A 25136-nucleotide genomic window follows, 5' to 3' on the forward strand; every position below is an offset into this window, starting at 1 on the left:
TCCTTGAGCCCGCGTACCAATTGGTCTGAATACTTCTTTCAAGATGGCGGATTGTTCGAGGCCCCAGTTTGGAAATCGATTCCTCTCTGATCCAGCCAAAGTTTTTGAGCATAATGCTTGGTGAGACATATATGAGATTTTATTTATTCTATTCAAGGATGATTTTGTGTGGTTAAGCGTTCAGGAAACAGCCGCGAGAACTAATTTGACGCGATTGAGAATTGCTTTGGCGCGAATGTTTGAATCAGGGATTTCCATTTTCTGCTCGTCACTGACGCTACAGTTTATACAGGGACAATGTGGAATGGGACAGTGAGCAAGAAAAAGCTGCACAACAGAAGATAGATGAAAATTCTTGTATTAAACTCGGAGAGGATGAACAAGGTACTTCTTGCTAACATCTTACACAGAACTCAAGTTTTAATTTTCATTTAAAGGGACTAAATTTCTGATCTGAGTTTCTAATGTATGAACTCTTTAACCCTTTACACCCTAACATCAGTATGCACATTCTCCATTCTGTTTTTTGTCTACTTCCGAAGGTGCTGAAAAGGAGAATTTGTGTAACAATCAAGAGCTTCTTTATTTGGTGTTCATTTCCTTTATTCCTGTGACCTTAATGTGTGATTCAGGGATGATGTTGTAAGGAAATTAGATGCAAGTCACTTAAAAGGGTTATAGAGTTAAAAATTTCGTCATCTGCCTCAATGGGAGAAAATGTTGCATATTTCCGTGTTGATCCACAGAAAAAAAGATAGTGACCTTCCTTTTTGAGCAATCAAATCAATTCCTTGACATTTTTCAACAATGTACAAAGTTTCAATGGAAATATATGAGAAAGTTATATTTTTAGGGAAGAAATGGAAACCAAGAAGCCAGTTTTTCTCTCTCTCCCCCCCCCCCCAAAATAACAATAGCTATTAAACAAGGGTTTCAGTGGCTCAAGGTGTTAAACTTTTCTGTCCAATCTACATTTAGCACTGTTTGAGGATAAAGCTGGTAGCTTCTGGGATGAATTTTACATGCAACACCAAAACAGGTAAAACTGGTTTTAAAAAACACAGTGTGCTCCCTTATTTTAAGCATGACAGGTAAAATAAATTTTCAAACTGGCAAATCCTTTTTACCTGTTGAATTTTCAAGAATTCCAAGCAATTTTAAATGTTAATAAGAGGTACTACAGGTGATTAATGTTACCAGTTACTGCCTGAAAAGGAGAACAGTGCAACAATGTCAATAGGGTTCTCATCAACCCTAACCCATCTAGACTTCCTTTGGGGGTTTGTACCTCAAATTAGTAGTTGTGGACACTTATTGCTTTACACCCAAACATCAGAAGACAAATTCTCTATACTCCCCGAAATAAATTTCCAATGGTACTGACCAGGAGATTTTGTTTGTTAATCAGTTTCTTCAGTTGGCAATCATTTCCTTTATTCTCATGATTGTAATGTTAGATTAAGCAGTGATATTATGAGGAGATATTAGATGCTAGTCACTCTAAGAGTGTTAAGAGTTAACCCTTTCACTCTCAAGATCTAATTAGTAATTCTCCTTACCACCTGCCATACAGTTCTTGTGATGTTAGTACAGAGAATTTGGTATTGGATCAACTAATAATCCCTTGACTGATATTTTTCTTTGTTCTCCTCACTTGCATACTTGATATTGTGTTGATATTGCAAGGAGGAATTCTGTCTTGGTTATGGGAGTTCAAGGGTTAAGTGCTTTTCAAACGTATCAGACAATCTGTTATGTCTTTCATAAAGTACTTAGAAAGTTATATAAATTATATAAATTTGTGAGTAATTTAAGAAAGGAATATCAAACCACAGCTACCAAATTACATTGTAAGCAATTTTCTCCAAAGTGCTGCCGTTTGCCTCATCATGTTTTGTATTGATATGCAGGTTTTTCAAAGATCGCCATTGGTTATTCACAGAATTTCCTGAATTATCAGGACCTGAAACTCCAGATCAGGGTGAAGCTTCAAGGATGTCAAGAAACAATTTGTCTCCAGGGAATGAAACACAACCATCAACTGACAGCAAAAATGATTCAGCAGTTACTGAGATGACAGACAATGAGTTAACATCAAGCAGACATTGTGTTCAAGAATATCCTGGTTGTGGAAAAAAGAAACGGATTCTTGAGGTATGAAATTGTGTAACCACATCTCATTACAACCTTATATCCAGATGAGGTGATTAAGCAGTCACTGTCATTTTTGGGATGAGTCACACTCACATGCACATGTTTAATTTCCTCTCTTGCAGGTTGGTTGTGGGATGGGGAACACAGTTTTTCCAATATTAGAGGCCAACAAGTAAGTTTGTTGAATAATGTCAATCATGCCTTCTGAGTAATTTTTCCTTTTTGATGAAGGAAAAGGCTTTATGAGCCTAACAGTTTCAGGATTATTGGGGGTAAGTTTCTAAAGAAACTGTGGGAGAGTATAACAGGGTAATTTTGTATTATCAACTGAGCTCATATTGTAAATTGGCCACCGGAGTTTCAACCCTGTTTCTGGATTATCATAGTACAAAAATAGTATGGATTGACCTATTTAACAATTGGTTCATATGTCAGTGTGTGTTCATCGAGATATGAAGCACGTGGGAAGTTTGAAGAGCATGAAAGATGCGTAAGAGTTGCTTGAGGCATAGCTGGATGAATGCACAGCTGACATATGAACCAATTGTTTTATAAAATTTTCAACTCAATGGACAATTTTTTTATTGAGGGATAGGTTTGCTGACGTCATGAGTGTGCACAGTAGGGATATGAAGCATGCTTGCGCAATTGAATTTGATTAGACAAATTTATTGGCTATTTTATAAACATATTTCTTTATCTTCCAGTGACCCAACATTATTTGTTTACTGCTGTGATTTCTCTTCAAATGCTATAAATTTGGTGAAGGTGAGTTAGAGATTCAGATTTTCCTGTGTATTATTACTCTGGTACCTTCTATTCTCATGCATCAACTCAGCAAAGCTTCCTCTAAACACCACACTTGTAAGTCTCAGCACCAGCAATAAAAGTGACTCACTCTGCTCAAAGTGCAGTGCCAGAATCACAGCAGTTCATGTGGCTCTCAGAACCCATCTTTGTCATATGTAGACAAGACTGTTTTATTCATCACAAGTTGTCAGTTGTGGTTGTTTCATGATTACTCACTCATCAGGGGATTTTATTGTAATAAAATAAAACAATAAAATCCTCTGATTATTGAGTAATCATAAAACAGGCTTGTAGGGATGAGAGTATAGTCTCTGTTTTTTTCCCCTATCTCAATATATATTGCACTCTACATCTCCATATCAAGCACTGTATTATGGAAAAATTGAAAGACAGACTTCCTATATGTATACATTTCAAAAATTGTTGCAAATTTGAAAATGTGTATAAATACATAAATGTTTTATTTTCTCCTGAAAAAGAAAACAAAAAGATATATATATACATATTTAATATGCTAGTTGCCTGTATTTTTCACCACTCACCATGCTGACAAAAACAGTTGCAGTGCTAAACATTTAATATGTTTTGTAAAGAGTTAACCATTTTGCCAAGATTGTGCTTATCTGAACTTTCAGCACACAAACTGGCATTTTCCATCCATGATATTTGCTGCCATCAGAATTTTCATTTCCATATTGTAATGTACTTTTTGTAGGAACATCCAGACTATAGTGAGGACAGATGCCTTGCCTTTGTGTGTGATATCACAGATAGTTCATTTGTTTTTCCATTTCCCAACGAAAGCCTTGACATCATAATTCTCATTTTCGTATTGTCAGCAGTACACCCAGACAAGTAAGTTGAAATTTTATAACATTTCATAGATCTTGCCTTTTATCCGGTAAAACCAAGTTGAAGTCACTGATGATCCTTGCAATCTGATTGGCTCTCAGCAGTGCAATGTATCCATGAAATACATTCTTTCCCTAAAATGAATCTTTTCCCCAGCCATTAAAACAAGTTAACATGTATTGATATTTTTTTAATAATTAAAATTGCCACTTGTGGAAAGACTAAGGGTATTTCCCACAAAAATTTTTTTGATTCCCTCCCTGGTAGTTGTATTACAAGTGGGTGTTACTTAATACTCATTTAGACTTCCTTCCTTCTCTTTCCTTCTCTGTTTGCAGAATGCCAGCTGTTATTTGCAGATTATCCAAGGTTGGTACTATTTTGGTAAAAGTCTAGAGTCTTTAAGATCGTGACGAAGAACACATGTACAGCTGTAGGTATTTGTAGAAAGAAATGACACCTCAACCAGATGCAATCCTCGACTAACATCTTTGATTTTTCCTTTCCAGCTTCTCAAACCAGGTGGACTGATTCTCTTTCGAGACTACGGTCGATATGATATGGCTCAGCTCAGGTTTAAGAAAGGTGGGAAGTGACGCCGTATTTGGTTCATGACTTTAACATAGTTCTGCAAATATTGCAGATACTTTTTAGAGATGAAATTTTTGTCAAGAGTCTCTGCCAGTCACCCGAAAATCTCTGTCTGTCCTAATTGTCAGAATTACTATAGCTTGGGCTGTTGGACATTGTGAGCGAGCGAGTAAATTTGTGCAGTCTTCAGAGTGAAAGACGAGGAAGGAAAGTTCTTTCTCTCCTCCTCCCACTAGTTCCCCCTTGATATTTTTTCGCTCGTCCCGACAGACTGACTGCTCATAACAGGCTCTCTAGTCTCTGAACATGTCTTTTGCAACTTTCCCTCCTTTTTACCTTTGACCTGTGCATGACTTGTACGTAACTGTATGTGGCTCAAGTAACCAACAGTGTCACTGTAGCTCAGACGACAAACTGTTCTTCCATGAATAGCGGCTGGTCTGAGGTTCGAGTTCTTTCGGAAAGAATTTTTGACACGATACTTGCTCTACCCTTTCATTGATTCTTAACTTAAGATTTCACCGATCCTCGACAAGCATTTTGGCTCGTTGTCCTTTAAAATCCAGCCACTCCTGCGAGACGGAACTATGAACGGCTCCGTTATTTTCTGTGCGAAGACTTTCGGGCCCTCGATCACTAGACTGCATTTGTGATGCTTCACAAGGGGAAAGAGGGAGAGAGAGATGGAGGAAGAGAAAGAGATCTGAGAATAAGCCAAATTTCTCCTGTGGGGGGGGTTGGAGTGGAATCATTTATTTATGTACAGCTTGATGTAAATAGATGTGCACAATTTGATCCACTAAATGGTTGACTTGTGATGTCTCAAATAATCTTTCGATTTTAGAGGATTATTTTTGACCTAAATGTACGTCTGAGTGACCTCGATATATTTAGAAGGATTGTTTTATAGAAATGCGCCTTAACATGGACTTTGATCGAATTTATTTTTTCTGTCACGTCTGGACAAGTTCTCCCTACCAAGTTATGAGTACGTTTTCTTTTGATTTTTTTGTTTCCCTAGATAAATGTTTGTCCGATAATTTTTATGTTCGCGGTGATGGTACAAGGGTGTACTTCTTCACACAAGGTAAGAAATTTCCATGTAGTAGCTCATTCAATTTGTGGTTGCCGTTAGATTTGCTTTCTTCCCGTGACGCTGACGTTTATAATTAACAGCGTTAAAAATAGAAATGTTAATAAGTAAATTAGTTAAAACGTGCGCATTTACAGACGCACACACTTGAGGTTTTACGAGAGATATTCGCCTGGCAGTCTTACGTGTTGTGAGCCTCATAATCGACGTACTTGAGTCCACAAAGGAGTTTAATGAGAATCGGTGCGAAGGTGAGAAGCGCTGGTAAACCCTTACAAATTTCTACTGGTGTCTGCCACTTGTTTCACTAGCATACTAGGGAAACTTGTTTGGAATAAAATGCTTACCGAAGCGCAAACGAGAAAAGCAGGCTCGCTGTTGACAGTACTCAGGCTACAGAATTTATCTCTTGTTGAACTGCAGCATCAAGGGAATTTTTTACGAAGTTTAGCCATCATGCCGGAATTATGCTCAATGCTCTGATAATAGCATTATGCGCAAAATTATACCGGCTTAAAATCCTTTGACGTGTGTTCGTTTGATTGGCAAATTATTCTTGCAAAGTTTCTCCGCTCAATGTCGCTTTACACCGTGGGAAATGCTCAGAATTACTTTAAGAGTTGAATTAATAAGAAACATGCCATTTCTTATGCTCAAAACAAGGGTGATGAAGCCGTTTTGAGGTTTTCATGCCGGATTAATTTCTAAGCTTCTCATAAGCTTACGCCGACCTTCCCGTAACCCGACCAAAATACCTCCACGATTGCGCTGATGGCAGACGCCACGGGAATCTGTAAGATCTTCACATCTGACCTTTTATGGCGAAGTACACTTTTCCGTTTTACGATTCATACTGGTGAAGTAACATTGTGGGTTTTAGGGTATTTCTGTGGTCTTTTGAAATTGCTAACCCTCTCTAAAGAAGCCACTTGAACACCTTGCCATATCGTGGGAACAAATTTTTTTGCCCTGTGTGGGTATGAGAGAATTTTGATCGACCCTTAAAGCCGCAGAAATTACATGCAATGTGTGACTATGAAAACTACAAATGCATGTATTTTTTCAAGGTAATTTGAATTTCGTGTTGTGTTTTCATGACAGGATTTACTGAAGCAATTTAGTTTAAAAATCGAAAACGTGCTGATTACTTCTTTGTACTGTACGAACGCTTAATTGTGATAAATGGCTTTTTTGCTATTTCGAACAAACGTGCCGGGTTTGAAAAAAAACAAACAAGTTTCCTGTTAGTGTAACCATTTGAGTTCAAAACAAGAATACCTTTTGACTGAAAAACAACAAGCCACCAAACGAATAGGATGTTTGTGGGTGAAAAGAACAGAACATTGTTCACATGTTGAAGAAAGCACGTCTCAATAAAACTTGTTTACCTGTTCGAGCTGATGGCCTACGTGCTAAGAAATCAATACTCAAACCTGCTCGCCAGCAGGTGATTTAATGATTAAGAAGCGGAAATCTAGCATTATGTTCGAAAACAAACTGAAGTATTTGATATCAAGATGATTCGACATTTGTTGAGTCACTCCTATCGTACGTGACCAGCTGATAATACTCCTCTTGTGTTAGGTGCAAAAACAACTGTGGGCGTGGTTCATTTTCAGCCCATCCGCTCTTCTGCCCTCGACCACGAAAATTGCATTAATTTTTTTTTTAGGTTTATTTTCAGGAATTGTTTGTTTGAATATGAAGGGAACCTAGTAAATTTTCGGTTTCTTGTATAGCACATCTTTTTCGCAGGTTTAAGTTGATGCTTTTTTGTTTGTAATGTGAACTGAACAAATTGCAAAGTTTGAATGACTCAACTCAAAAAAATTTCTCTAAACGAGTGAAATCTTGCTTTGCATTTTATTCCTAATTATATGATTGATTGAATGTATAAGATACACTATTTATTTTTCAAAAAAATTAATGGCCTTTCGCCAAGGTTGCTTGAATTAGAATCTCTATATAAAATCATTTACCTCAAGATAAAATTAATAGGGCCAAACATCAGCTTTCATCTGTATTTATCTCTGTTTGTCTGTGCCATGCGAATTCTGGGTTATTGTCAAGGGAAACAGGGCGGACTCATTTGAAACAAACTGTCCTAAAGTTTATAAAGCATTACAACTAGTTAATATTCTTCACCAGTAAAACACTTGAATGAGTTTGACAACCACAAAATCTATCAACCCTTTCAAGTGGTCGCAGCATTATACAACATGGGAGATGTGGTAAACAAGGCCGCCCACGAGAATTTAAGACTGCTCACTCAGTGAATATCTTTCTTGAGTTACCTGCAAGCCTATTAATGAAAGCAAAGTTTGAAATATTTATCTTGTGAGATCAGAAAGATTATAGAGTGCAATTCGCCCACGAGAATTTAATACTGCTCACTCAGTGAATGTCTTTCTTGAGTGACTTGCAAGCCCATTAATGAAGGCAAAGTTTGAAATATTTATCTTATGAGATTAGAAAGATTATAAAGAGTACAATTCGTGCTTCGCTGAATGTTTTTTTTTCTCGCGGTTGATTAAATCTCTTTGTTACTAAAACCATATGTAGTGTCTGCAATCGTTGTGCTCGCTCAAGCAATATTTTGTCCTTATGAAATTAATTTTCACTGCTATTTAAGACAAGATAACGCTAGCGTTCCCTTTCTTGTTTACAGCGTCATGAAAAAAATCATTTTTTGTGGAAAAAAGTTGTACTTCTAAAGTACATTCTCAATGATGGTGTTATAAGTCTATCGATACGATCGCTCGATGATCCGAATTCCGTTTGTATTTTGCGGGCTGTGCCAACTTCCGTGCGTTTTTTTTTCCAACTCCTGATTTCCTAGAATGTTAGAGTTCCTGTTTACGATCTAATCGGACAGTGTTAGCATTTCAAAGCAAACTTTATTCTAAATGAACAAATATGGCTTTATAACGAACAATAGTAGTTTAAGTGTTCAGTTAGCCGGACACATATTTATCAGCAAGGTGTTTTGGCAAGCTTTAAAAGCGCAGATTTCAACAGGTGTCTAAAACCAGTTCTTAATTTATTCCCAGGCCGGTCGGGTCAATCTTGCATCACCTGCTGTCGACAGGAATCAGGATATTTTGTCAAACATACGTGATGCTATTTCCATCCGTCATCCCGTGTAAAGAATGCTCTTTAATAAGCAGATATTGCACAATGTTAAATGTTAAATACATTTAGGGCGTAATTGGCAGATTTTTCGAAGTAAATCAAAGCGCTTTTCTTTTGTTTTGTGATTATGCATTAGATCGTTTGTTCAATCTAATTCACATGTTATTTTTGTTTGTCTTCCGCTTTTCTATCCATGGATGTGAGTAGTTTAGCACGAACCACATTTACGTTGCTTTGAGGGGCTATTGAAAGAAATTCACGTCACAATTTGACCGTCGTGTGGAGCCGAGTTAGCGGGGAAACCAATTACAGCAGATTGATTGATTTTGACGGTGGTTTTCATGCGAAGACAAATAAACTTGCCCGTGGCTAGAGAGTTATTAAACACTTCTCTGTAGCGACAGGTTGGCAGACGCCTCTGATTGGCTGCGTGGTAGACTTAAAATGCCATATTGTCAAAATTACCTGTTATATGGTAACGAAGATTTGGCCTTTATCAAAGACCTTTTGAGGAGGCAGAACTGTCTTTGTGTGCCACTATCAAAACAGCTCGTTTCGCATCTCATCCGCTTCGGTAGGTCAAAAACTTAGCTAGTTTTCTTTCAGATTTTAGCAGACTTTCCCTCGCATCCTGCCTAGTTAAGTTAACGCCATTCAGCCCAAGCAGTTTTCTTATCGTTGAGAAATTTATACGGAATTAAAAAATCACTAATGGTATTCTATGCTCTGATTAGATTAGCTAAACATGCAGTCTCGACTTTTATTTATATTGTCCCTCCCGGGGGGCAGTTACGAGATTTTGAAACTCGCATTTTCGGCTTTGAACAAATTGTAGATTTGTAATATCCTTATAATGCGTTCTTGGGTGGAAGCGATAAAAGCTCGTAATGACAGACGGAAGAGCATTTTCGTGAAATTTTATTCCAGGTGTTTGCGAACGAGCTTTCTTGATTCAAAGATAACTTTGATTCAACAGGTGTTAAGCATAGTCAAATATCTTCACTGATTAATGCGGTTTCTTTGTGTGCAATGGCGACAGAAGATTACGTACAGACTCGCTTGAAATGAAGTCTTTATTTATAAACGATCTCTCTGCACCTACATTCTACCGATTTTTGGGTGTACAATTTACTGAAATGGAAAACATCTCTGCGATTTCCTTTCTTGATAGAAGTTAGTTTTTAGTGACGAGTTCCTTGTTGCAATTTCCTAGAGTTTAAATGCTCTTAAATGCATTTGCAAAGACTGGATTGTTTGTCAATTGTTATGGAAAAGTCAATCTTATTCTCTGTAAAATTCCGGCGACCTTATTACTTTAATCGGACTATTCTCTACACCAGAGCCTATTAAAAAATTTTTTTTTTAAGACCGGCTTCTCTACGGGTCGATTCCATTGTCATCTTTCGTTTGAACAAAAACATCTTTCAGGAAAACATTTCCAACATTTTAGTCACAACTGTGATTTTGTTGTTTTGAGCACCGATAAGCCATTTAACCTTATCATGGCGCGATTTGGTGAGCTTTGCTAGCGAATCGAAAGTTCTGGAATACAGTTAATCAGGTTTTCGTGTTAAGTGTTATTGCCAGGGCAGCCGTTGTCTTCATGTTTAAGCAGTAGTGACATTCTTGAAAAAGATTTGGAGCAAAGACCACAGCTGTACTTTTTCACGTCCGAGTGTGTCTGTAGATGCGCACGAAGATTCGATCTGTCTGCGAAAGCGCGCTGGCAATTCGGGCATTTATAGGGCTTTTCACCTGTATGTGTTCGTATATGTCCTTGAAGTAACCACGGCCGGCTGAATGCCTTCCCGCAGATTTGACACTTACAAGGCAGTGTATGTGTCCGAATGTGCATTTTAAGCGCTCCAAGCGACACGTAAAGTTTGTCGCAGTATTTGCAATGGAACGGTCGCTTCTGGTGCGGATGACAATGATATTGTTGGTGTCTCAGAAGCGATGTCAGCGATGAATAATTTTTGCAGCACTCCTGACACTGGTAGTGATTTCGCGCTGTTTGCCCCGGGGCAATCTCATTGCCATTTTCATCAACGCTCCTTATGCCTGGTTGTTTTTCGTTAGACTCCACGGAAACACTCTTTGGAATTTCTCTCAGTACGCTGAGGCTCGAAACTTCGGCGGGATAGGTGAAAAGTCTCTTTTCCCAGCTCATTTCGACCGGCATGTGAAGCATTGTGTTGATAAGCGGCGGTGTAGTAGCATGTTGTAAATCTTGATTATAACCTGTTGCATGCGTGGATGAAAAAACACATGGTAGAATAAGAAATCAGATATCTGATTTACAAATTCTACCTGCTGTTAGAAACCAGCGCTCAAAAATTCAGCAAATAGGCAGCCGCACTGAGCGGGCGGCGATACAATGCAGCAAAGTACACGCAAATTGGGAAAGTAGCGAGCGAGCGAACGAAGCCCGCTCAGGAAGAATTCTTGCGCGCACTGCTACCTGTCCGATATAATTGACAACAAGTGCATCAAAGATAATACAATAGGATTGGAATATTTCACTCACCTTCTCTCGGGCTGGAAATAATTGCGTTCGAAGGCAGCTTTCTGATCTTCTCTGTCTTCTTCTTCACTAAGAAAGCTTTCGGCATTTTTTCGAAAGCCTAGTCAGGCAGAGGTGTACGATGATGTTGATGTTGTTTTTGCGACAACAGAACTTGTTCTGTAGTCCGTGTATACTGTTGGGAGTTTAGAGAGCGATTCAGCTCAAAGCGTTTCACTCGCTTTTATTGGCTGTTCATCTGTGACGTCACCCGTCAGGTGTAACACACTTTGAACCGTTCCGCACTAGGGGGCTGGCTTTGGGTCAAAATTAAAAAAATCCGTTCCCTATTTGTAGAGCAGGGTAAACCCCATTAAATTCCCACCTCTCGACACAGGGAGTTGACAAGAGCGTCATTAACTCGAAGCATAAGTTGCCAACACCCATTCTTTCGATTTCAAGAAGTACAAGCCAAAGGAAATTCCGATGTCGTTAGAAAGAGTCTGGCTTCAGTGTTAGTCAGTCGATGTTTGAACTGAAGAGCAAAAAAACAACAGGTGACGGCATTTTATTGCCATTGTTCGGCCATTGTTATGATATGAAAGTCAATACAGGGGGATAATTAACAAACGCGAACAATAACAGTTCAATATTCGTCGCAGCTAAAATCAGAAATTGGCAAACAGTATCGATTCATGGCACCAAAATTTGCATCTCAGCCGAAATAACAGTCATTTGTCAAGTTAACCAGGTATCTGTTTAATCTTTATGGGCGCTGAGACGAATGTTATCGAAACCTTTCTGTTTTGTTTTCTCGGCTGAAAGCGTTGCAAATGTATTCATTCGTCGAAATGGTTTTCTTTGCAAGGGACAAATTCGGCTCCGCGAATTAAACTGTCAGCCTGGCAGGTGACGCGAGTAGGCGAGCCTTTCAATAATATCATGTCGCTTTAAAAAAGTTTCATATCAAAAAAATAAATAACATTGAGGCCAAGATTACTGATCTTATGATGAATATTACATTTCAGGTCATTATTTTGGATAAAGACAATTTAAAAACCTCACCAAATCATAATGCCAAGGTTAAAAGCGAGGCATGTTTTTGGATGTTTTCCCACCAGCGAACGACCTGTCTGAGGAATTTTTGAATTGTTAAGATGAAAGTGTCTGTGTAAGAGCATTCCAGCTCAAATCTTATCAGAAAATACAATCATAGCGCTAAGTTGGATTTAAAATCTTAACTATTACAGGGCGTCGATTGAAAATTAATCATCTTTGTTAATCCTGGTTCGGCTCGGGATTACGCAGAAAATGAAAGCAATATGAACGCTGATTTTTTTCGTTGTTGATTTTCCTGGAACAATGAACGGAATTTGGTTTGCAATCTCCTAAATATTGTGAACTCCACTTAGATAAGAACCTGTCGAGTTTATAATGGGGAAAAAATGTTGTCAGCCTTCGGGTAATTTGATCTCGAATTCCTGAATTGGACCTCCCCACTCTTTTTATAGAGGTTATGTCCGTTTTGGAAAGTGTTTTATTTTTGTGAAGAGAATAGAATTTCTTGGCTGAAAGCCCATTTCATCAGGTTGAAAAATACTCAGAGATATGAAGTGGTTCTTGTGGTGAATTTGTATGATGAAAGCTGTTTTTCTCTTCTAGTGTTTTCGTACCAGTTTGAGGTTTTCCATTCAATTATGGTTTGGATTAGTTTCGTGGCTTTCCATTTCTATGTCGTGAATGTGTCACCGAAGTTTTGAAATCGTTCGTTAAAGCAATAAGATGTTTATTATACGCCACCAAAACTCGAGCAATATACTTCATAAGTGTGAGTTGTTTGTGTAGCCAACACAGTGAAGTTTTCAAAATCAGAGCCCTTGTTTTGTCCCGTGTTAGGGTTTATGTTGTATAGGTTAAAAAAATGGAGATGTTTTCAAAAACATACAGATTTCTCGATTCAAACAAGATCAACAAGAATACAGCAGGGTTGCAAAGTGTGGGTGAAAAGTAATAAGCTTAAACTGATTAACCCATCTCGAATTTTGATCTGCTAAACAAAAAAGCAGAGACATCATCAGTTTTAGCACACAGCGGAAACCCATGACCATGCCTGACCTGACAGGCAACCATCACGGCTGCTTCGTAGCGATAAAAGCTCTTATTTCACCCAATAAGGCGTTAATTGTTCAAAAGATCAGCCACCTTGAATGGGAGCTTCTGGATCTTTCTTAATTGAGTGCCTGAGATGGGCGTTTCTCTGATAATATTTTAAAATTAACTTTGAAATGAAGGAAGTAAGTTTGCAAATGTCTATCGGACTCGCTGCATCGAGTTTAATTGTCGTTTAATTTAACAGTCTAATTGTAATTTATACCGAGGAAATTGACTGAAATCGCTCCAAATTTAGCAATGACCGCGAGGTAAAAGCTCTTCCCTTATTGCGGGACGTGCTTTTGCAGTTTTCCTTGCGACAAAATATGTTTTCTTTTGAAGATAAATGACTTCCTCTAGCGTTGAAGGCAAACAATCACTTTGGGAAAGTGACGCCATTCTCTCGACCAATGAAGTCTTTCTTGTCTAAGAACCCCAGTGTAATCTTTTGTTCGCAGCAAGAAGAATTATTTTCTTTTGTAATTCAATAAAAATATATTTAGTGACCTGTTCGCGGACTATGAACTGTGAAACCGAAAACATTTAAAATTCACGTGATTTAAAAAGCAGTCAAAGCCAAATTTTAGGTTAATGACGACATTTCTGTTTCTTAACGCGTTTTTTATCAAAAATGATTTGGCTTCAGATACCGAGAGCACTTTTTAATGCCAGGTGATTTGACAGCGGGAACACTGACTGAAAAAAGCCACCGCGTTTAGTCGAGCGCGTCTATTGATTCTACATGTTTGTGAACATAAGAAGCTCACATGTTTAGCGAGTCGCTTGGCAGTAATTGTTTATTGTCTGGTTGCAAACAAAACTTTTTTTGTAGTATATGGTTCTTCGGCGTCGCCTATCAATACAAACCTCGTTTATATTTAGTTAAAGCCACAAGAATTCACTTTTCATGCCAGCGTTGCAAGTGAAAACTGTTGTTGTATTGACATAATAGTCATGTGAGAGTTTCAGGAAGTTGAACAATGAAGTCAATGATTTTAAAACTTTGACCCACACTTTAAATCCCTTCACCGAACTGTTTTCACAAGGAAGAAAAAGTAGTTAAAACTAAACCTAGCTGTGCATGCTGAGCGATTATCCTTGCCTGGAAACAAGTATGGCAACAGTACATTGTTACAATGGAGAAAAAAGCTCAAAGGTGCTTTAAAATGCGTTGTTGTGGTTTCACCTTGGGACGCACTCGGCCTTTCACAGCGTGAGGTATGTTTGGCGTGCTTGCCATTTTGCAGTGTGCATCTTCGTTGTTCGATTAACTTTCCTTTCTTTTCTCTATTGAGGCCTGAGTCGGGGCACGTTTTTCATTCAATATCCAGCCGTCCTCACTTATCTCAAGTCACTGAGGTAATTTTTCTTCGCGGTGCTAATCTGTGTGTTTCAAACTTGATTGACTCGAAAAAACATTGATTGTACTTGTGTGGCATTAATATTTTCCGGGTTTTAATATTTTCGGATCTTGAAGATTTTCCTTGATCTGCAAAAATAAATTCTTGAAGATCAAAATCCTACAACATAAAACGCTTTAAATGTGTATTCTCTCAGTCAAACAAAAATAAATCCGCTTTCTTGTCTATTTCTCAGTACATCTCGAGTGAGAAATGTTGGAAGTATTGCATTACCTTCCTTGGTATTGTTCTGCTGTTTGAACTCTGAGAAAACCGCATATGTTATTTTTCTGCGAAAGTGTGAGTCATCTTGCCCTGCAAAGATTTGTTTCCGCAAAATATAAAAACTATTACAAAATTTTCATGCTACACGGGGTGATTGAATTCCGTGTAACCTTGAAGTAGAGTGTGTTTGTCCAACCTCTCAGTTCTTTGGACTAAAAGGTGCTTGCTACGTGTAAAAACATTTGCAGTTCACTGAAACTTCCTGAAGTGGGATTAAAACCTAACTCTGAGTTCCATCAACAAAAAACAGTCGAGCAGACTTTGCAGAATTGTAGATTGTGGGTGGCCGCTATGTCGCACTAATCAGAAGAGAGTTGAAGACATAACTGTAATAACTGTTCTCTAGTGTGGTCGATACAAACGGACTAAAACTCAGAAGGTACCAAATTTGGACACAAGCTGGATTATTTTTAGTGAGTTTCCCTGTTATAATTCAGTTGACAATAGCCGAATGCGATGACAGTCTGGGCTGGTCTCTAGTGTGGTCGATACAAACAGACTAAAACTCAGAAGGTACCAAATTTGGACACAAGCTGGATTATTTTTAGTGAGTTTCCCTGTTATAATTCAGTTGACAATAGCCGAATGCGATGACACAGTCTGGGCGGAATACACAAGGTGTAGTTTGCGGAATTTTACAACAGCGTTCAAGGACTCAATTTTTCAGAGAAACTCAAAACCGTGAAAGTAGAAGAAAGAGTATAAAAGTGTACCCCAAAACCAGAGACGCATTTTGGAGGGAACTCGATTCAATACAGAGAAGCAAATTTACAAAATAGAACAAATAAAGAGCACGGCCAACAGTTTTAAAACGCAAATTTAAGGGTCTGTTATCTAAATGCAACACTTACTAGAAAAATCAACTTTGATCTCATTGTCGTCGTAACCAAACACTGGGAAACTATGAATAGTATTTTGAAGATTTTAGTTTTCCGCTTAATTTGAATTCGCTCGGTATATAATTTTGACAAAGGGCTAACGCAAGAAACGTCAGTTTTGAAATTGTTTATGGTGGCTAATTTACATCGTCAACTCAGTTGATAGAACCAAATTATCTTGTTACAATTCCCCACCGACGCAGCACCACAGTTTCTTTAGAAACTTAACCCTTTACATAATTTTGGTTATTTGTACCTCGTAGGGATTTACTTTGATTTTTGAATGCGCTACCCTAGTCATTACGCTGATCATTTCCTCGTATTGAGATGAATTCATTTCAATTCAGGTGACGCAAGATTTCAAAAACTTGTACTGTAATAAGAAACCCTTTCACTTTCGGGAGTGACTAACATTTTACAGTGACCAAAGTAACTTCGACTTCAGCCTTAAGATTGAGTGATAGTCAAAGCAATTTTTTTTAAGTTGAAAGATGAACAATATCATTTACATGATCCAAAATGATACAAGAAATCAATTATGTTGCATAAGTCTGGGGAAATTAAATTCCGGAAACCATTAATTCAGTAATCAATCGTTAGTATTTAGAGAATGTTGATACATTTACAGGTCTAATTAGATAAAAAGAATCAAAATTGAAAAGCGATATTTTTGTATCAATTTCTTTTTCCACTCATGCAGTTTCTCGCGTGCGTAAATGATTTTTGTTGGATGTTTGAAACAGTTCGAATATGCAGCCTTCCTTCCTTGTGTGAATTTGTTAAGGGTGAATTGAAATATAGTTTAAAAAACGTAACTTGAATATGTTCATGGGGCGGCGGAAAAATGGACGGAAAGGGGGAAGGGGCTGTAACCTTGCCGGCCTTGCTGAGTGAAGAATCGGTTCTACAAGATATCCAACTTTGTGGTCTTTCCACAAATCATCTCTTCAGAATCACGCTTCGCGAGATAATGTGTTGTGTTTTGAACAACTGCCTAGTTATACACTGTCACAATTTAACCACGACTACAACAGGTAGTTTTTAGCATTGCAAAGAGGTTTGCCAGCTTATGCCAACGTCATTTTAGGAAATTTGGTTTGGTTAGCAATAAGCTCTCATCTTTTAAACTTTCCGCTGCTCAAGCAATGCTTAGGCTGTTCGAGTAATGTTGAACATAGAAACTTGGGGGGAGGGGGGGGGAGTGGAGGAGAGCAGGAGCCAACATCGCTGTCCCTCCCCCCTCCCTGCACCTCTGCCACGCCACCTAGGCAATCTACATTTTTAAAAATTTTAGATCTACATCCATTTTAAACAACTACGGCCGAAGTAAATTCCATTTGGCTAATTGACCTTGAGTGACAGTGCCTAAAGAATTTAAATTCTACAAAGGGAGATCGAACATATTTCTTTGTCTCGGTCCGTGCGACTGTCTGCTTCTTTAAAAAGCTTAACTAAAATTAGCTGACCTCGTCCGATATTATCGCAATAGTTCAGACTACTTAGCTTGTAGTTCTAACAAAAATTAATGAGAATCATTCAGTTGTACGGGAATAAAAGATGTTTGTAAACGATTAAGGTTTCTATTGCACGCGAAAAGAAATTTTGCTCGTACTTTCTTAGCCAACCTACGAGCAATTTGCAGAGCATAGAACACTTGTCTAGTTGCCTGCGTGAAGTGTGAGGAGTGTCTGTCTTGTTTGAATATTTAATTTCGACGTCTAGGAACTGTGTAAATTCAATTTGCAACGTCCAGAAAATCGGGAAGGACAAAATCTGTCCGTACTTTGCCGTATTCTAGCTGTGTGCAGCACCCGTAAAAATAATATTTTATGCTAAAATATGACTCCCTTCACTCTGATAACTTTATGGTTATTACAGAATGATTTTGTTTGGTAAAATTTGCTTGAGTAAAATCCTCTGTCCACATTTTCTTTTTGTCACAGAAATGAAAATAATGGTTTTGTAAAAGTAAACTAAGAAGTTTTAATACACGTTTTAATTTTTTATACACAAAAATTAATTAATTCTATTTTAATTTGTTTCCAGACCCCTCGCTTTACTTTTTGTCACCTGATATTAGTTATTCTAACTCCTCCTTTCAATATTTCAGACGAACTTTCCCAAATGTTCCAAGAAGCCGGCCTTGTTGAAGAACAGAACTACGTTGACCGCCGACTTCAAGTGAATCGCGGCCGGCAGCTGAAAATGTATCGTATTTGGATTCAGTGCAAGTATAGGAAACCTAGATAACGAAAAACTGTCTGGGAAAAAAAGAGGGAATTCTCGAATTCCATGTAATTGTTGTGAAAACTTGTAGATTTCTCAAGACTATCGGAGAAATCTGCTCAACTTTAAGGAAACCAGCTACTCACCAAAGATAAATCTTCCAAGTGTAGCATTTCTCTACATAATATTTATTATTTACACCAAATTTCCATTTGCTTGAACCCCTTACAAATGGAATGAAATACAAGGTTACTTAATCAAACATAAGAAAAATGATAAGAAAAAGAAATAAAACCCCACGTGCGTTAAAAAAGAAATAAAAGTGAAACTCCATGAAAGCATTTTTAACTTGGGTACAAGATGATCAAAATTTTCCAAATTCCTTGCTAACAGCAGGGATGGGACATCCTCGCATTTTTAAGAATTATTAAGTGCTTAGTTTCCCGTGAATACACATTTACTATCCCTTTGATCCTGAAAAGTGACTGACTTCTACATTTACCTTACATTACATTCCTTGAATCAAATGTAACAGTCATAAGAACAAAGGAAATGATCACCAATTTAAAAAGCTCCTGTTTGTCAAACAAATTCTCTCTGTATCACCATAGAAAATGTAAAGAGAAAAGTGTGGAAATACGAATAATGAAATTAGGGTGTAAAAGATGAAGTCCTAGCCATCTCTGTTCTGCAGGAGTTCCACAACAAAAGACAGACTTCTCAATTGGTCTTTACTTGTCACTGAATTTCGTATGTTTTGGTAGTTTTGTCTTTACTTCTGAAGCCTTTGAGGAAAACAAAAACAAAAAAAACAACATTATTTACCCTAGTACTTCGAGTCGCAATGTCTTTAATATTGGCATGAGTAACAGGTTTGGCGAGAGAATTGCACAGCTGTGAAAGCACTTCATTGCAACTGCTGTGAGATTGTTCAACTCCTATTGCGGGGAAGGTATTTGTCTACCAGTCTTCTCTGCATGAGTATCTTAAAATCAAAGCCAACGAAATCACATCCCCAATAGGCAACCAGAACAAAGATAAATATTTTGAAAACCTGTGCTGAAATTATCATCAGAATCAGGGTTCTGAGGTTCATGTATAAAAGTTAGAGTTCTGCTAAGGTTGTTGAAACATCAGGCAAAAGCGCCATAAACAAGAAATTCAGAAATTCTCACAGCCCCCTAGACAATCAAATGATTTCTCCTGGGTTCAAACTGTGAAGTGTAGACTGTCTTTTGTTTTGTATCTAATTGGTTGACAAGGAAGCAAAAGTTTTCTACAACTGTTCAAAACTGATTGGTACAGTCGAACCTCGATTATCCGGACCTTGATTATGCGGATTTCTCAATTATCCGGACTTTTTCTCTGATCCCAGTTTTGTCCTGAATATTTATTAGTCATGATCAAGACCTGTAGCCATATTCTTTAAAACTAGAGCATTGAAAAGTGAAGTAAAGTTGGGTTTGTTTTGCTTTCCAAAAGCAAAAGCAGTGCCTTGTAATGCGTTGTAACTAACGAAGAACATTAGAATGAGGTCTGATTGGCTTAGAGTTGCTTTGTTGCTGTGTGAGGTTCCACACTCTACACAGCATCACAAATGGTTATTCAAGATCATTATGTCCTTGATTTGTAAATGTTTTGTTACGCTTAAATGTTATTTTTTAATTCTAATCAGTTTTTGTTCCTCATTAATATTCATATTCTTAATTATCCAGACACTCGATTATCCGAACTATTTCATCTAGTCCCAACAAGTCCGAATAATCAAGGTTTGACTGTATCAATTCAGTTTTTGGACCCCCCCCCCCCCTCCACTGATTAGATTTTTGCCATGTCACAAATGGGAAGTTTGAGGATTGAATGTAATTATTTCACTGTTAGTTTTTTTCCTTTTAATCCATTATTGCTAATAAACTGTTTAATTTCAATGCCAACCACAATGGAAGGTGAAATCAATCAATACCATCTTGTTAACATTAGCAGCACTTTTGACATGTGATTAATTATTTCTCTAGTTAGTAATTAAACTTGCATACTTACATATCCAGGAAAGTCATAGTCAATACCAAGATCCTTGATCTTCTTTCTCTTCCTTTTTTCTTTTTTGAGAATGTTTTCCACTTGCTTTTCATGTTCCTTTTTACTTTTTTCCTGTAAATGCAAATCAAAAAGACATCTTACATAAGAACCATCACCTATTTGGTAGAGAAAATAAGTATATTGATGAGATGAAAATGTTAGTACCTTGTCAAATACCAGCTAATAAAATTTGTAAGGATCTTCAATTCCTACACACTACTTCAAGTACTTGATACATATTATGAAAAATTTTAGGGTAAAACATTATTAGTTCCTCATCAAGCACCACCACCTGTTTGATTAGTAAGGATCTTGAATTCCCACACACTACCACAAGTGCTTGATACACAGTACAAAAAGTGCGCTGTGGGCCAGTTACACACATAACTGCATAAATCAAGGATTTTAGATTCAGGCCAGCTGAAATACTTCAGAAAAAAATCATTTCTTATAACCATTATTCCAAGGAGCAAACAGGTATTTTCAATACATGCATGTGTTCATCATGAGTCATTTACAACTGCAGCTTCTCTAGAAGAAAATAATTGTCCTGTTTGCTTCTTCACTTAAGCTACTGCACACCTTATTGTGCTTTGTTATTTCTTCTTGCTGCCGCGGTATAGAATAAAACTTCCTCTCTGATCCTTTCCACAGCCTTGGATGAACCTTTTCCTTCGAAACTACTTTGCCTGTAAACACAAAAGCAAGCAAAGGAAAAAGGTTGATCTTTTGTTTTGGGTATCAGGAAAAGGAAAATCTAACCTCCAATTAAGATTTGGATACTGTTCAGTTGCTCTTGGAAAGTTCAATAATCTACCAACTGAGATACAATGAACTCCTCTGCAGGGATTTGAAAATGTTTTGAAGTAGGCATCAGACTCTGCAATAGTATGTGACTGTGAAAAATTCATCAACCCTTTAACTCCCATGATCTGATTGTTAATTCTCCCCTCTAGCTGCTACATAGTTCCTTGTAAATTAGTTACGAGAATTTGGTGTTAGATCAAGAAAACAACTTCTACCTGACACATCTGAGTGTTCTCATTACTTGTTTGCTGGATACTACATGGATATTGTAGGGAGAAGTTACTTGTTAATCACTTCTGGGAGTTAAGGGGTTAAGGACCTTTAGGTAACTATTTTAATCAGAGTAACTAGCGACATGTTATCAAGTAGCAGTTGGAACTCTGGCAGCTGCCGGCTTAGACCCCCCCTTTTTTTCAAGCAAGTATGCAATATTCAGGGGGTGAAAACTGGTGAGTACCCTCTGTTTGTTGCAGTGCAACACCCTCTCTCACCCCCATCCCTTTTGAAAGCTAAGCCCCTGCTGGACCTCTTAGTCATGGAGTCCTGTGCACTGACCATTAGGCCAATGTGTGTAACATGACCTGCCAGTTGCTGCTGAAAAATAATAGTTAGCTCATGTGCAATAACTTCTCACTACCTTTTCCCTGCAAACTGTATGCTACTCAAGAAATACTTAGTTGTATCAACAGATACCTGAAAATAACTACGGTAAATAAACTTGACAATCAAATTATGAAACAATTATTAAATGCAGTCATCACAAAACACCATATCAGTGTGGTGCAGATCATATTTTTACCACAGCCTTCAGCTTTGAGCTGTTCACCAATAACAAATAATGATACTTTGTCTCATAACATAGCAACTACTTATGGTGCGCGTGCATGGCCAGTTTACATTATCCACTCAGTTGAAAAAACCAAATCATCTTTTTATACTTCCCACCTACATCGCACTAAAGTATCTTTAGAAACTTAATCCCATTATTTGATTGTGTGATAAAATTTGATAAATCTTTGCTTCAAATCAATGTGGTTTCTCTTTTAGTGACATATCCTACAGTACTTACATTTTAATAATCTCCCAAACATCATGTAGTTGTCCATAGTTTCAGCTGCAATCTTGGCTACTTCGTCACAGGAAAACTCTACAAAGGCATATCCTTTTGACCTTGCAGTCTATATAGTGACAAAAAAATAAAACAAAACAAAATTAATAAAGCAAGGGAACAAATAAATTCTTTAATCTTATCATGGCTGTGGTCTAGTAGCACCCAGTGGCCCCTAGCACCTAACTTTTGCTCATGGGCGACTTAGGAATTTTAGTTTTTCCATAAAAAGCAAGCACCCTTGATTTCACAGTTTCAGAGCCCTGGGCTCCCTTCTATTTTTCTTAGAGCACAACCTTATCTTATCTTTGAGTCCTTTGTGCTTCAGTAATGGGCTAATGCTAAAATATTGGCTTGTCAAAATTTGTAACTCTGATTTTCACCCTAAGACGAGTATGCATATTCTCCATACTGTTCTCCATACATACCCTTAGGCAGGGAGAATGTATTCAACAATCAAGAACTTTTTTTAGTTGGTGACCATTTCCTTTATTCTCTTGTGCTTAATGTTTGATTTAGATGTGATATTATAATGAGAAATTATATGCTAGTCACTCTTAGAGGTTTAGGGGTTAACCCTTAAACTCCCAGACCTGATAGCATCCCTGTTACAATTCCAATATGTTATTTGGCAAACTGGTTCTGAGAGCAGACAAGCTTACCAGCTACAGAGAGTTTTCATGGGTTAAGCACCCTATAGTTTATAATTCACCAATGAATTTCAACTGCCTGCAGACATAGCAAGGCAATCTATTGAAAAACTAATAAATTTGCTAAATAACTTCTCCTTGTCTTGTTTCAACATCTGTTACTGCCCCCAATAACAACTGATTTCAGGATCACCTTTCTCTGGATTACCATTCTATTTAACTCTTTACACCCTAATATCAGTATGCATGTTCTCCATACTGCTCCCAATACATTTCCTACAATGCTGATAATGAGAATTTGTTCAACAATCCAAAGTTCTCTAGTTGGTGACCATTTCCTTTATTTATTGGGTGATTTGGGGGTGACTTTGTAAGGAGAAATTAGAAGCTAGTGGCTCTAAGGCGTCTAAGGCTTAACAACAGTATAATAAACATTTTGGAGAAATTCTGTTTGCAGGTTTCTTCTTAGGAATCTCAGCCTCCTACCTTCTTACTTCTTGATAATCTGACTTTATTCACCGTGCCAAACTGTGAGAAAAACTTTCGTATTTGACCTTCATAGAAGCCATGTGGAATGTGACCGAGATAGATAACACCAGGTGTCAAGTCGTTAGCCTAAAATAAGATAAATTATCATAATGCTAAGTTAGTACAAGTACTTTGATTGGTCAATTTAGAAGGCCATATTCCAGTGGGCAGCCCACTAAATTCAAAAGTTTGGTTGAATTGAAATCTTCCACTTCTTTTTGAACCCAAAGATATAACAAATATATCATTGACCTCATTTTCTCAGTTCATATTATACTTTACAGAACCTTGTTTTTTCTGCTGGGTGTTATTGTCCACATGCTTCTGCTCTAAGCAGAAAAAACTTGGTCTGCAACTTAAGTATGGACCTCAGTTATCACTTCATTACATGTGTGCCAAAATTTATACTTTTATTATGTGGACGTGAGTGTTTTAGTGAGAACTAGACCACTCAAAGAATCAATATGAACACAATCAATCAATTCCTGCCTTTTCAAACTTCACTGAATGAACTTGGGGTTTGTTATTATTTGGAATATTAAATGGTCATAAGATTTCTTGTGGTAAGTGAAGATGTATATGTATTTTCCTAACAACAAGACAACAAAAACACAAAAAGAAAACCTGTTTGATCTTAAGATTTTCAAGGAATTTCTGAAAAGTTGTAACAAGTCAAAGGTAAGTTTTTATTCTGCTTGTGCTAAACAGCCTTCAAAGGTTTTTAGTAGGAGTGAATGTAAAATTATCTTATGATTCAAATTAAGAGTTAGTAATTAAATTTTCATTAAGCTCTTAAAACCAGTTCACATGTATTTCAGTGTAACTGATGGTCCTACATGTAAACCTTTTGTAATTTGGGCACCAGGTGTTTTGTTTCTATTGATACAAAGTATCTACATTAAAGCCAAGTTTTCAATCTCTTCCATGTACATTAATTGTCCATGTAACAAATATGAGTTAGCTCAAAGATGTGAATTTTAAGTTCTTGTGGCATGAATAATGGCTCATTTGTGAGCTATTAATCATGCCACTTGAACATAAAATTCATATCTTCTCATCACCATGTACTATCCTCTTCATATTTCAGAATTATTGCTATGATCACTAATTAAGTTTTTTTTAAAGGAAACGGCTTGAGATAGATCATACACATTCCGAAATTTATCACCATTTCCTAATGAAACACAAAAGCTGTAGGTTAGCTTCACCAGGATGCAAGCAATTGTTCACTGAATAGTTTTAGCTTCATAAAAACCACAAATATTTGGCTCCAGTCCTGTCAAATTCAAAACCACTGACTGCAGAAACTTCCCAAAAATTTTCCAACTTCTCTACAAACACATTATGCACACAGTTTGATTGGTTCTTTCGTATGATCTATGGAAGGACAGAGGCACATCTTAAAAAAACTGATAGAATCTGTGTTGCCGTGGGTCTCTAATGTGCTACATCACAGAAGCTGGAAGTCATCAAAAAGTGGCAAGAACATCAGTGACACACTTGGCTGCCCATCATCTGCCACTTTTTAGTACTTCTGTGATCTATTTTTTGAACAAACGCACGGGACACATGAAATCTTTTCGTCGAGCAAACAGTTCAGAGAGTTGTAAGGAAAGAAACTAGGGAAACAGGCGACAACATTCTCTTAACTGCAAAATAAAACAATCTCCTTCTTACCGTCGCACTTATTCTTTTTACTCTATCCTCGAATTCTTTCTGTTTGTTCGAATCAAGAGCTAAAGTTGCCATTTCTTTCGCGTTACTCTCTTCGTTGTTTTCATTCGCCATGTTGCAAATTTTTACCACGTGCACGCAGTGCGCATGTACTTAAGAATATATACGAGCCCGCAATTCTAACAATAGAACCATTGCCTTGACAACTACAATAA

The 25136-nt window shown here is 37.4% G+C and overlaps 3 protein-coding genes across 3 annotated transcripts; 1 reads left to right on the forward strand and 2 right to left on the reverse strand.

The window, feature by feature from the left end:
- Positions 1-43: 43 nt before the first annotated feature.
- LOC131776187 (tRNA N(3)-methylcytidine methyltransferase METTL2-like) lies at positions 44-20116 on the forward strand. The gene is made up of 11 exons (XM_059092353.2): positions 44-120; positions 293-384; positions 979-1039; positions 1911-2154; positions 2277-2326; positions 2862-2922; positions 3680-3819; positions 4155-4185; positions 4326-4401; positions 5429-5494; positions 17960-20116. The coding sequence occupies exons 1-11, from the start codon at positions 44-46 to the stop codon at positions 18097-18099; spliced, it is 1038 nt and encodes a 345-aa protein (XP_058948336.2). The 3' UTR covers positions 18100-20116.
- On the reverse strand, positions 9692-11343 carry LOC131776188 (zinc finger protein SNAI2-like). Its single transcript, XM_059092354.2, has 2 exons — positions 11160-11343; positions 9692-10873 (listed from the first exon to the last, which is right to left on the reverse strand). The coding sequence occupies exons 1-2, from the start codon at positions 11242-11244 to the stop codon at positions 10203-10205; spliced, it is 756 nt and encodes a 251-aa protein (XP_058948337.1). The 5' UTR covers positions 11245-11343; the 3' UTR covers positions 9692-10202.
- Positions 18228-25041, reverse strand: LOC131776190 (MKI67 FHA domain-interacting nucleolar phosphoprotein-like). The gene is made up of 6 exons (XM_059092355.2): positions 24925-25041; positions 23206-23334; positions 22031-22139; positions 20737-20843; positions 20116-20226; positions 18228-18860 (listed from the first exon to the last, which is right to left on the reverse strand). The coding sequence occupies exons 1-6, from the start codon at positions 25033-25035 to the stop codon at positions 18807-18809; spliced, it is 621 nt and encodes a 206-aa protein (XP_058948338.2). The 5' UTR covers positions 25036-25041; the 3' UTR covers positions 18228-18806.
- Positions 25042-25136: the final 95 nt, after the last annotated feature.

The sequence above is a fragment of the Pocillopora verrucosa genome, chromosome 10 (genome assembly GCF_036669915.1).
Source record: "Pocillopora verrucosa isolate sample1 chromosome 10, ASM3666991v2, whole genome shotgun sequence".
Lineage (NCBI taxonomy): Eukaryota > Metazoa > Cnidaria > Anthozoa > Scleractinia > Pocilloporidae > Pocillopora > Pocillopora verrucosa.

Coding starts and splice junctions, on each gene's coding strand:
- LOC131776187 (XM_059092353.2), top strand. CDS start 44: ATGGCGGATTGTTCGAGGCCCCAGTTTGGAAATCGATTCCTCTCTGAT. Junction 3,820..4,154: donor TCAGCAGTACACCCAGACAA/GTAAGTTGAAAT, acceptor CTCTGTTTGCAG/AATGCCAGCTGTTATTTGCA. Junction 4,402..5,428: donor TCAGCTCAGGTTTAAGAAAG/GTGGGAAGTGAC, acceptor TTGTTTCCCTAG/ATAAATGTTTGTCCGATAAT.
- LOC131776188 (XM_059092354.2), bottom strand. CDS start 11,244: ATGCCGAAAGCTTTCTTAGTGAAGAAGAAGACAGAGAAGATCAGAAAG. Junction 10,874..11,159: donor TATTTCCAGCCCGAGAGAAG/GTGAGTGAAATA, acceptor CGCATGCAACAG/GTTATAATCAAGATTTACAA.
- LOC131776190 (XM_059092355.2), bottom strand. CDS start 25,035: ATGGCGAATGAAAACAACGAAGAGAGTAACGCGAAAGAAATGGCAACT. Junction 23,335..24,924: donor TAAAAAGAATAAGTGCGACG/GTAAGAAGGAGA, acceptor ATCTTATTTTAG/GCTAACGACTTGACACCTGG. Junction 18,861..20,115: donor ACTATGACTTTCCTGGATAT/GTAAGTATGCAA, acceptor TTTTCCTCAAAG/GCTTCAGAAGTAAAGACAAA.